This window comes from Dermochelys coriacea, chromosome 14 (assembly GCF_009764565.3).
Source record: "Dermochelys coriacea isolate rDerCor1 chromosome 14, rDerCor1.pri.v4, whole genome shotgun sequence".
In the NCBI taxonomy this organism is placed as follows: domain Eukaryota; kingdom Metazoa; phylum Chordata; order Testudines; family Dermochelyidae; genus Dermochelys; species Dermochelys coriacea.
In genome coordinates this window covers 29,129,079-29,141,363 of record NC_050081.1, presented here as the reverse complement: position 1 = coordinate 29,141,363, position 12,285 = coordinate 29,129,079, and the positions used below count along the sequence as shown (strand labels likewise).

At 50.6% G+C, this 12,285-nt stretch overlaps 1 protein-coding gene across 6 annotated transcripts in view; it reads left to right on the top strand.

The window, feature by feature from the left end:
- Positions 1 to 11,875, top strand: part of LOC119842762 (zinc finger protein 239-like) — a 605,953-nt gene extending 594,078 nt beyond the window's left edge. For 3 of the 6 annotated variants that reach the window (XM_043496776.1, XM_038371288.2, XM_038371289.2), the window contains exons 2-5: positions 3,611 to 3,699; positions 5,338 to 5,434; positions 6,127 to 6,240; positions 6,462 to 11,875. In XM_043496776.1, the coding sequence (XP_043352711.1) occupies positions 3,676 to 3,699; positions 5,338 to 5,434; positions 6,127 to 6,240; positions 6,462 to 7,549 (1,323 nt within the window). In that variant the 5' untranslated portion in view covers positions 3,611 to 3,675 and the 3' untranslated portion in view covers positions 7,550 to 11,875. Of the gene's footprint in view, positions 1 to 2,864; positions 2,912 to 3,610; positions 3,700 to 5,337; positions 5,435 to 6,126; positions 6,241 to 6,420 lie in introns of those variants that run through there. The other 3 variants (XM_038371287.2, XM_043496775.1, XM_038371295.2) reach the window with 3 other exon arrangements.
- Positions 11,876 to 12,285: the final 410 nt, after the last annotated feature.

The following is a 12,285-nucleotide window of genomic DNA, read 5'->3' as shown; positions in this document are numbered from 1 at the left end:
GCTGACTAGGTGAGACCTCAGCACAACCAACATTCCCATTGTTATTGCTGCTTGCTGTGTGCTCCATAATATCTGTGAGAGTAAGGGGCAGATGTTTATGGCGGGGTGAGGGGTGGAGGAAAATCGCCTGGCGTCCGATTTTGAGCAGCCAGACACCAGGGCGATTAGAAGAGCACAGCTAGGCATACTGCACATCAGAGAGGCTTTGAAAACCAGTTTCATGACTGGCCAGGCTACAGTGTGACTGTTGTGTGTGTTTCTTTTTGATGTAAACCCAACCCCCTGGGTTGATTTTAATTCCCTGTAATTAAACCACTCTCCCTCCCCCCTTTGAAACAAAGTAACTATTGTTTTGAAACCATGCATTTTTTCTTTATTAATTAAAAAAAAAAAGGTGAGAACTGACAAGGTAGCCCAGGTGGGGTGGAGGAGGAGGGAAGGACAAGGCTACATTGCTTTTTGTACAAATCACACTACAAATTAAACTGTTTGAATGATAGCCTTCTGTTGCTTGGGACATCCTCTGGAGTGCAGTGGCTGGGTGCCCAGAGCCTCCCCCCCTCATTCTTGGGTGTCTGTGTGAGGAGGATATGGAATTTGGGAAGGAGGTCAGGCGGTTATACAATGGACGCAGAGGGGGTCTGCGCTCCTGTTGGCTTTTCGGCAGCTCCACCAGATGCTTCATCATGTCCGTTTGCTCCCTCATTAGCCTCTGCTCTTCGTGCTCCTGCCTTCGCTCTTCACGCTCACTTAATGCTTTCCTGGCCTCTAACACTGAATGCCTCCATGCATTAAACTGTGCCCTATCAGTGCGGGAGGACTGCATGAGCTCGGAAAACATGTCATCACGAGTGCATTTTTTCGCCTTCTAATCTGCAATAACCTCAGGGACGGAGATGATATGGGGAGCATAGAAACATTTGCACCTGGGGGGAGATAAAAAGGGAGAGTAAAATTTAAGAAGATACATTTCTGAGAACAAAAGGGATACTCTTTCACAGCGAATCAAGCAATTCACAGCAGACAGCAAATGCACTTTAGGTACAAGGTCACATTTTGCCTTTTATATTGAGTGCCTGCCGGTATGGTGACACATCACACATGGCTGGGCAACAGAATTCAGTTTCCAGGCAGCCATGGTAAGGCACAGGGTATTGGCTTCTTATGCATAACATGTGAGAATGGTTTCAAACTGCAGCGCCATCCTTTCCCATGGCAAGAAATGGGTTGGGTTTCACATTTAAAAGGAAGGGCTGTGCTTTTCGGGTGGATGTGCAGCACACTCCTCCCCTCACCCCACCACTATTCTATTCACCCCACTGGCTATTCTCTGGGATGATCCCTTTTAGCCAAGTGCAAACAGCCCAGCATGAATGGGATCCTTTTACTGTTCCCTTACAAATATTCTCCTATTTCAACCAGGTGACCATGAATGATATCACTCTCCTGAGGCTGACACAGAAAGATAAAGAGCGAATGTTGCTTGAATGCAACCAAAACCCAGGACCATTCATTGCCATGCTTTGTGCTGCAATGATTCCAGAATACTTGCTACTGGCTTGCTGTGGTAAAGAGTCCTACCATGGAGGACAAAATAAGGCAGCCCTCCCCAGAAACCTTCTGCAAAGGCTTTCAGAAATTCATAAGTTCCCAGGGCTTTTCCTGTGATCCTGGCTGGTGCATTGGCGTTCAAAGTGCTGTCCAGAGCGGTCACATTGGAGCACTCTGGAATAACACCCGGAGGCCAATACTTTCGATTTACGTCTGCACTACCCCAAATTTGACCCAGCAAGGTCGATTTTAGCACTACTCCCTTCGCTGGGGAGGAGTACGGAAGTCGATTTTAAGAGCCCTTTAAGTCAATGGAACAGGGTTGGTTGTGTGGACGCATCCATTTTAAAATCAACCTAACATGGCTAAATTCGACCTAACCCTGTAGTATAGACCAAGGCTCAGAGAATCAATATAATCCTTGGATGTAGAAGCAGGGAAATACTGAGTAGGCACAGACAGGTGGTATTGTCTTGATATAGGGCACTAGGGAGACCATTACTGGACAGGTTTCAGAGTAGCAGCCGTGTTAGTCTGTATTCGCAAAAAGAAAAGGAGTACTTGTGGCACCTTAGAGACTAAATTTGTTCGTCTCTAAGGTGCCACAAGTACTCCTTTTCTCATTACTGGACACACTGTCCACTTCTTGTGTTCTCACTTCAACTAGGATGTTGACAACCTGAAAAGGGGAAAGAAAAGAACCACCAGAATTATTCACAAAAAGAAAAGGAGGACTTGTGGCACCTTAGAAACTAACAAATTTATTTGAGCATAAGCTTTCGTGAGCTAGTTCACTTCATACAGACTAACACGGCTGCTACTCTGAAACCAGAATTATTCAAGGTCTGGAAAACTTGCCTGAGAGCGAGAGACTTACAGAGATCCATCCGTTCATTTTATTCAAGTGAAGGTTAGGGGGTGACTTGATCCTGGTTTATAAGTACCTACATGGGGAGATTCATGGGGGTTCTTGATGCCAGCAGAAAAACGCCTCTTGCATTGAATTACTCCCCAGGAAGGGGAGGGAAAAGAGAATCGTGACTCATCTGGTGCCACTAACTATGACCACCAGGGGGCCCTGGCTATCGTCGGACGCTGACTACGGACAGTTCTTCCAGTGGGTGTTTCCCTGCCTGAGGACACCGGGTTTGAGCTTCCTGGGTCAGAGGCTGCTGCTGCTGCCTCCATTGTGAGCCCAGATTCCTTTCCCCGCTGAGCTGCTGCTGCTGCTGCCCAGCGGGGTCCGTGCGGGGAGAGCCCTTCCCTAGCGCCCCCCTGGGCCCGGCTGGGGGGACTTGCTCCGGGGGCTGGGAGCAGCCCCGGGCTCTGCCGACACCAGCCCCTGAGCCGGAGCCTGCAGGTGAGGGGGGGGGACCCGGGGGAAGGGCTGGGGCCGGGCAGGAAAGTGACTCTGCACCAACGGCCCCTCCTCGCCCCAGCTCTGCTCCCGGGGGGGCGGGGGGCTGCGAGTCCCGGAGCTGCTGCCCTCCCTGCTCCCCCCCCCCCAGGCTCTGCCCCCCTGAGCGCCTGCAGGAGCCGAGCCAGCGCCGGGAGAGCGACCGCCCCGCCCCGGGCCGGGCCAGGGACCGAGTCTCCCAGCCCGAGGGGAGGGGGCAGGAGGGAGAGGGGGCAATCAGTGGGGAGGGAGGTTCCCGGCTCCCAGCCCCGGTCCCTGCAGCGCCCCGGGCGGATTGACTTTCCCGGGACAAGGGGAGGAGCAGGGAGAGGAAAAGCCAGTTCCTGCCTCTGCCTGGCCCCCGCGCTGCTGGGGGGAGGTGCCGCCCCGGGGACAGGGCAGAAGGATCCCCCAGAGCGGCTCCTTCGATTCTGATCTTTTCCAGTGTTGGCTCAGGGACTCTGTTACTGGGGGCGTTAAAATGTCTCGGTGGGGTTAGTCCTGGTGGGAGAGGCCGGGTCAGCACTGGAATAAGGTGACCGAAGGCTGTTCTCAGCACTGAGCGTCTGTCTGCAGGGAAAGAGCCTGTGATGACCTGAAGAGCTGTGAAATGCACCAAAACCCCTTCTGAAATCTCTCCACTGACCCTTCTCACCCTGACAGGCTGCAGAACCAGGTCCGCGCTTTGCTCCAGATTGTCCCTGTCTGCTGGGGGACGGGGAAGGGACATGGCTGCAGCAGATCCCGCTCAGGTAGGGGATCTATCCAGGGGAAGTGGGTTGTGGCAGGAGGAGTAACCACAATATGGAAGGGGGGAGGGTTAGTGCATTGGGTGAGGAACTTCCCCATTGGGCTGTGTTTAAACTGAGGCAGTGTGGCCTAGTGGCTAGCATACCTGACTGACACTCAGGAGACCGGGCTTCTATTCCCAGCAATGCTGCTGGCCTATGGCCTATCCTTGGGCAAGTCACTGCCCCACTCTGTGCCTCAGTTTCCCCATCTGTAACGTGGGGATAATGATGCTGAGCTCCTATGTAAAGTGTTGTGGGGGGCATAGCATAAATTTAGATGGAACAAAGGGGCCAAAGAGGTTTACATAACCCAGTCCCTGTCTAACATTAAACAAGGGTTAGGGCTTGGTGTACAGAGACCGCAGCCTTTACATCACCGTGGCACACTCACCACTAAACACCCTTTGAACCTTCTATTAAAGATACAACATTTGACATGTAAAGTGCTAAGTGAGGCCTTCATTTTAATGACATCCTGTGTTCCCTTTTGCTTCAGCTGGAGAGGGTTTTAAAAGGAAAAAGCCCCTTGTCTCGCAGTCTCTTACCTGGTATCAGAGATGGTAATAACTGTCCTTTAGGGGAAAAAGGAGAAGTTAATTGAAGTGGGCTGGAGCTGTTGTTAAAGTCTAATCCCATTTCACTGGGATTCCAGTGGAGCTGGTATAGGTGGTGATGTCATGTGGGTCCCTTTCTCTGGCCCGGGCCGGTCAGGACAGCTCTCAGGATAAGGACGAAGAGTATCCTGGATCCCGGGAAGGGGGGGGGGAGTTGCCAGGGTGGTGAAGCTCACCCCGCTAGCCTCCATCTGTTCTTTCTGACTTGTCCTCACAAAGTCTCATTCTTTAAGGAGACACAAAGGGAGTGGTGGTGGAACAGCACATCCCCATGGTATTTTGTCCACCAGTTAGGCCCAATATCCGACACACCAATTTTGGTTCATTAGTTTGCAGTTCCATATCACCCATTTTTAACAAGCGTTAGTTTCAGCAGCCATTGGATTACATCAACGTGGCATTTTCGGTTTAGACCAAACCAGTCTCAGTCTGGTTTCCTTGCACTAGTTCCGATCACTGTTTGTTATTACAGGTTTTTGTGAAGTCTTATGAACTCTCACTCACCTTTAGAGTGAATTTGCAGGCCCAGTTCTCCCCACAGAGGGTGAGGGAAGGGGCAGAGGATGGGACAGAGGTGCCCAGCTGTTCAGAGAAAGCCATAGGAAGTGGCTTCCGAACAGCCAGTTGGGCGGTGGCAGGAGCATTGAGCCCACACGTGCATTGGCTGTCAGGCCAGCCAAGGCCCAGATGCAGCCCCCAAGCCGGGGAGGCTGGAGAGCTGGGCGCACGGGGGGCAAGAGGGAGGCGGAGTCTCTCCTGTGGAGCAAGGGGAGGCCCTGATCCAATAACAGTGCAAGGGCAGGTCTGTGTGGGTTGTGGGAGGGGGTGATTTGGGATCGTCCTGAGGGGCTGGTAGGCAGGGGATGTAACCCAAGGCCTGTGGGAGCAGCAGCAGATGGTGAGGGAGGCTGGGACAGGCCGTGGCTGAGCTAGTGCGCTTGCGTCTGGGCAGCAGGCACTGAGCGGTGGATGCTTGCTGTTCCAGGGGTTGGTGACCTTCGAGGAGATGGCTGTGTATTTCCCTGAGGGGCAGTGGGCTCTGCTGAATCCATGTCACCGAGTTCTTTACAGGGACCTCCTGGGTAAGGATTTCTGTCCCCTCAGGTATCAGGAGCTGGGTGTCCCTGAAGTGCCCAGGGCGGGTTCTGATCTGGTCCCTTAGCATTCAGGAGGAACAGCCCCATAGTCCGCAGACCCCATGTGGGAGAGACTGTCTCCTCACAGGACCGGAGATCCAGGGACTTAATGATGGTGCTGTTCTCTCTGTAACCCGGGCTCCCAAGTGGGACAAACTCACTGTTTCCCCCACTTCCCAGGGCAGATTCTGCTTCTGGGGCCTCTGCTCCATCAGGGATGGACATGTGTCTCCTGACTCTGCTCTGCCTGAGGCCCTACTGGCCAGATTTTTGCTGGTAGGTAGCTGCCTAAAGATGCAGACAAGCACTGAGTGAGATTTTCAAAATTTTCTCAGTGTCTAACTTCCATTTTGCTTCTACGGAATCCCACTAGGCCCCTGTCTGTGACTGTAGGTGCCTAAACCTCTTTAGAAATCTGGCCCAAGTTCCCTGTCTGTGCAGAACCCTGAGCTCACTTCAGGGGACACAGCATGTCTCTCCCAGACACTTGCCTTTCCTAGTGGGCTCTGGGAGCATTTCCCTGTCTGTTCATATGAAATCTCCCTGCAGCAAAGAAAGGGGTTGGGCACCCTGCAGCAGCCTCCCCAACCTATAAACAGAGAATGTATGTGAGCCTAATTGCTTTTTCCCCTGAGCAGGGTTTCCTGTTCCCAAGCTGAGTGAGATCTCCCGGCTGGACCAAGGGGAAGAGCCGTGGGGCCAGGATCTCCAGGGCTCTGAAGAAAGAGGAATCCTAAGAAATGGCCACACAGGTGAGGGATTGCTTCGGTCAGCTTCTAGCCCAGTTTTATGTCCTCGTGGCAGATGTCACGCATGGGATTCCAACAACCCTGTCTGCTGCCTGGCTTATCCCCCTCCCCTCTCTCCTCTGGGGAAGGATTTGGGGGGATTTGGATCCTGTTATTAATTTGTTTCACCCTTTTTTGTGTCAGCCTCTCTGAGGACTGACTGCTGTCTGGATTCCCTGTCCCAGCAGGAGACAGGACGGGCAGTGAGAGCGAGGAGGAGAACTCTCAGCTGGAAGGTCCTGAGCTAGTGCAACCACACAGGAGGATGTCGGGAAGAACTGAAGGGAATGTTTCCCAGAGTGCTGAGCAGGGAGAAGGCTGGGAGAATCAGCACAGACTGGAGAGGGAGCTGGGAACCCAGCCAGGGAAAGGATTGGATGAATCATGTCACGGGCCCGTGGACACCATCCACCAGAGAATCCCCAATGAAGAGAGACCCACCATCTGTGAGGAATGTGGCAGAAGCTTCAGTCGCAGTTCAAATCTGATTGTCCATCAGAGACTCCATGCCGGAGAGAAACCCTATAAATGTCTGTACTGTGGGAAAAGCTTCAGCCGGAGCTCCCACCTGATCACCCATCAGAGACTGCACACGGGGGAGAAGCCTTACAAGTGCCCCAGCTGCGGGAAAAGCTTCAGCGACAGCTCCACCCTCATCACCCACCAGAGACTCCACACCGGAGAGAAACCCTACAAATGCCCTGACTGCGGGAAAGGCTTCAACCAGAGCTCCAACCTCACTTCCCACCAGAGAACCCACACAGGGGAGAGACCCTACAAGTGCCCCGAGTGCGGGAAAAGCTTCAGCGTCAGCTCCTACCTCATCAGGCACCAGAAAATTCACACAGGGGAGAGACCCTACAAATGTGAGGAGTGTGAGAAGAGCTTCAGTCAGAGCTCCAGTCTTATCAACCACCAGCGAGTGCACACCGGAGAGAAACCCTATAAGTGCATTGATTGTAACAAATGGTTCAGGAACAGCTCGGACCTGATTAGACACCAGAGAACCCACACGGGAGAGAGACCATATCGGTGCCCTGACTGCGGGAAAAGCTTCAATCGCAGCTCGAACCTCATGACGCACCAGAGGATCCACACGGGAGAGAAGCCCTACGAATGCCCTGAGTGCAGGAGGAGTTTCACCGTGAGCTCAGCCCTGATCAAACACCAGAGGACCCACCGGGAGGAGAAGACTTACGACTGCCCTGACTGCGGGAAAAGCTTTATTCGCTGCTCCAATTTTCTTACGCATCGGAGAATCCACATGGGGTAGAAAATGGTATCCCCTGATAGCCCTGCCCCCCCATGCCAACTCAGAAGGAGCTGCCTGGAGCCAGGGTCAGCCTGGCTGGCAGACTCCAGGGAGCTGCTGCTCAGTGGGGGCTGGGAATCTGGTTTTGGGGCACAGAGGACTGGGGCAGATGGTTATCTCTAGGAAGGGAGGGATTGTTTTGTTTTCGATTTCCAACACTTTTATATAACACATTGCTGCAGGGATGGAGGCAGCAGGAGACACTAGAAATCTGGAGTAGAATTTTGCACATCATGAGGATTTTGTAGAATTTACTTTTCTTGTTTTGGAGAACCCGCTGGAACAGCACTGGTGTCTGGAGCAGAGAGGTGAGAACTGCCTATTTGTCGCCGTAGATTGTTGGCTCTGAACCATGATGATAACATTGCATTCCAGTATTGATAATACTTTCTCCTGCTTGTTGTGCTTCATCAGTCTGGGTGGCTGGCCTATTAATTTGACAGAGTTCTTCACAGGGAGAAAGATGCACCTTCTGCAGGAGAGGTTGGTTTATCTTCCTACTGTGTTAACCTTTGCCCCACTGTGCTAATGTAAGGACTTTCAGATTCTATACGCCAGGTAACTAAGGAATCGTCACCTTCTGTTGAATGGGCCACTTGGTGTCACTGCAGATATTGACTGAGAGCACTGTGTCCTGCAGGACTCTGGCTGGGCTGGATTCTCTGTGAGGAGCCACAGACAGGGATTGCTGGTGCCGAAGGCCCAGGCTGGGAGTCATGAAGGCCACAGGCCTGCCTCTGTGGAGCTGTGTGGGTCCTTGGGTTAGGCACATTAAAGGGGTCACTCCCACGGGGCTGACGACAGGCTGGGGCCATACCAGACCCTGTGACTCTGTGACAGCTGGCTATTGCCACACAGAACACAATATACATTTAAATCATTTACAGGCTTCTATGAACTCAGGGACACGCTTCCCAACACTTAGAATGACCGACCTGTCGCTGGGCCAGAGCAGACGTATGTTTAATTCTTTGTTACTTATCAGGTGAAACCGGGGCATAGATAAACTGGAATGCAATATGTTATCATTATGGTTCAGAGCAAACAGTCTATGGCGATAAATAGGCATTTCTCACCTCTCAGCTCCAGACACCAGTGATGTTCCAGCGGGTTCTCCAAAACAAGAAAGGTAAATTCTACAAAATCCTCATGATGTGCAAAATTCTACTCCAGATTTCTAGTGTCTCCTGCTGCCTCCATCCCTGCAGCAATGTCCAGTATGTGACACAATATACTCAGCAAGAGATTCCCTCTGCACCAGAGGATAATACTCTCAAGTGCGACCGGAGACCAGGATACTGCCTGCAGGAGCATCTTCCAGCAGCCACGGGGTTAACCCAGTAATGCTGAGGGCTCTGGTTATTGCTAAGGAGGGAAAGCTTCTTTCTCTCATCAGTCATTGAGCTCTTGTACATTTTGAAGCCAGGCCCATTAACTACACTAGTTCCATTGTAGTTAGTTTGTTATTTCACTTTTTGAGTATAGGCAATAATCACAAAAATATATTTTAAAAAATCACTTCAGAGTCAAGACACTGTAAATACTTTGAAGCTAATTCTCTGGAATCTAAAAATACCCGAGTGACTGAAGATGCAACAAAAGCGATACTACCAAGAGATTCCATTTTAAAGTTAATCGGCTGCTTGTATGAACTCGTGGTAATGGTGGGGGAAAAGAAGATCACAGTAATTACAGTCACTGAGGTATGAGGGAATCCAGTTTGTCTACCTTGAATTGGAATTTGATGGAATCATTGAGGTTAGGCCTGGTCTACATAGGAAAGTTTTCACAGTATATATTTTTCTGCTTTATCTGTACCAGTATAACTACAGTGAAAGGATGCATCTATACTGTTTTGTATACTGTGGCTTAAGCTAGTTCCCTTATGAATCATTGTGGTCGGGGGAAGAGGATGAGATCAAGCGGTTACTCCTACATTCAATTTTCCCAGAGTGGCTTCAGTTGCTGGAGAACCTCTTCTGTTCATGGCTCCCTAGCATTGATGGGTGGGACAGGACAGTGCTGCAGAGCTGGGATGAACAGCAGTGGCCACAGAACCTCAGGCTGCAGAAGGCTACTTTCCTAGACATCTGTGCGGAACTCGCCACCAAGCTACAGTGGTGAAGAACCAATTTGAGAGTCCCCCTCAGCATGGAGCAGTATGTGGCCATCAACATCTGGAAGCTCCCAACTCCCAACAACTGCTGTTCAGTAGCTAGACAGTTTGGTGCTGGGAGATCAATTGCCGGGACTGTTGTCATGTAGGTGTACACTGCTATCAAGAGGGAGCTGCAGGGCTAGAACATAATACTTGCCAATGCACAGGAGGCTACGGATGGCCTTGTATAGCTGGGGTTCCCAAATTGTACAGGAGCCCTTGATCAAACCCATCTGATGATCCCACCTCCCTCACACCAGATCAGAATTTATTGACAAGAAGGGGTATTTTTCCATGGTGCTGTGAGGCCTGATTGATTGCCATGGGATGGGGTGGACAGGTCCATGATGCCAGGGTCTTCAGAAATGCAGCTCTGTTTTCTGCAAAGAAAAAGAGAACTTCTGCTCCCATGGCCATTATGGATATTGGTGGTATTGTTCATACATTTCAAGGCCAGAAGGGACCACTGTGATAATCTAGTCTGTTCTCCTGTATAACACAAGCCAGAGACCTGCACCCAAATACTTCCTACAGCAGAGCTATTAGAAAAACATCCAATCTCAATTTAAAAATTGTCAGGGATGGAGAATACACCATAACCCTTGGAAAATTGTTCCTTTGGTTAATTATTCTCAGTGTTAAAAAATTTACAATGTTTTGATGCCTCCTGTCATTCTGGGAGACCCAGCTTATCATCTGCTTCCCTGGCTTATGAATCATTTTCCTGGAGACAAGGGCAGGAGAAAGGATCTGTTTGACTGTACCCGGAATAGAACGATTGTGGAGAGGGTGGTTGGAAGACTTAAGGAAAGGAGGAGACGCCTCCTGACATGGCTGAAGGCTGCTGAACAGTATCTGCCTCATGTGATAGGCACTTGCTCGGTTTGCACAACATCTGGGAGAGCCAGGGGGAGATCCTCACTGATGACTGAGAAGTGAAGATGATGGCACCTTCTGTACCTTATTAACACCCAGCCACAAGTAATCAGGGACACGGGGTCAGAGATGGGTTGTGGTAGGAAATGAATGTCCCGTAGCCAAGGAAATGAATGCAGGGTGTTTGTGTAAAGATCTGATTAAGAATTGGTGTTACTGGGGGGAGCCGCACTTCAGTGAAAGTTTTCAGTCGAGTTGTACATAACATTTATGGATTTAATGTAACCGTGCAAAGTGACAACCAATGGATGTGTGGCAGGACATGCCCAAAGTGTTGAGCATACACCCATGGCTGTGCTGATAGGCTGACAACAAATGTGTAAGTGGGACCTATTCTCCTTGTTTGGTAGGTGGAACGGTATGGGCAGGGCCTGCCATTTGGGGAAACAAAAAGAGGCTCCCAGAATACTGTGTTCTCCAGAGGTTGCAGGACATGGCTGTGTAGGGTGCTGCCTGTGACCATAGCACCACAATGTTTTCCAGCAGAGCTGTTTGCCTCTGTCTGAAGGGTATAGTCCAGCATTCTTTCCTGCCTGTCCTCTCCTTTGTCCAGGATCTCCCTTGGGAGCCTCTCTGTCTGCTGCAGAGACCTCCCTCTGCTCTTCTGTCTTCTTGGTAGGATGCAGTCAGAAGGTCTGTGAACATTTCCTCCCTTGCTCTCTTTTTTTTCCTTCAAAAGTGTGCCTGGGTTCTGAGGGGAATCGCCACCAGTGCCCTCACTTCCTGTTCCTGTGCCTCAGGGCTCAGTGTGCTGAAGAGAGATTGGCTGTATGGTGCAATCACCTCCTGTTTTGTGTCCTAGGCTACTTGGGTGCCTTCCATGCTCAGCTCCATACTGTTCTGAACCCCATGATAGTATTTGATGGTGGCGTCCATTTCAAAAATCTGGCCTTGCTCTTCATATAGGGCAGGCCCTGGGAGCATGGGTGCAGGTCCCGTTCTCATCCCTTGTGTTCCCACAGCTCTGCTGAAGCTCCTTTGCCTTGACACAGTGCTGGGCCATGTCTCGGGACTGACCTGTCTCCTGCAAGAGCTCTGCCAGTTGAGATGAGTAAATAAGGGATATTTCAGTTTGAAAATTTGACAGAAAGTTTGGTTTTGGGTCGAATGGAATGTTTTTGAAATTTCTGGCAAATTGAAACATCAAAGAGCTCTTGAGCCAAGTCAGAATGAAACATTTTGTTTCAATGTGACCTGAAAGTTTTCATTTTGGGTTTGACAAAGCCCCAGGGAAGACCTGATTAACAAAATGGCTGAGGGGACACAGTGAAGGCAGCCTCCCTTATAACTTTTCAGCAACTGGTTAGGGACCTTTCCAGATATGTGGTTTCAGTTCCCCCCTCTGCCTGATATGGAGCAAAGATCTGAATTTGGGGGTCTCATACTGCAGGAGCGTGCTCTACCCACTGGCTAAGGGATAGTCTGACGTGAGGCTTTCTCAGTCTCTCCTGCTGAAGCTATTCCCTTTTTATCAATAAGTAAATAGCCATTGGAGCAGGGACTTAAACTGGCATTGGCTGCACCCTTAGGTGAGTGTCCTAACCACCACCCTATAGAATCATTCTGGGCGCTGCCCAAAATCTAAACAAAAATTGTCAGGCCA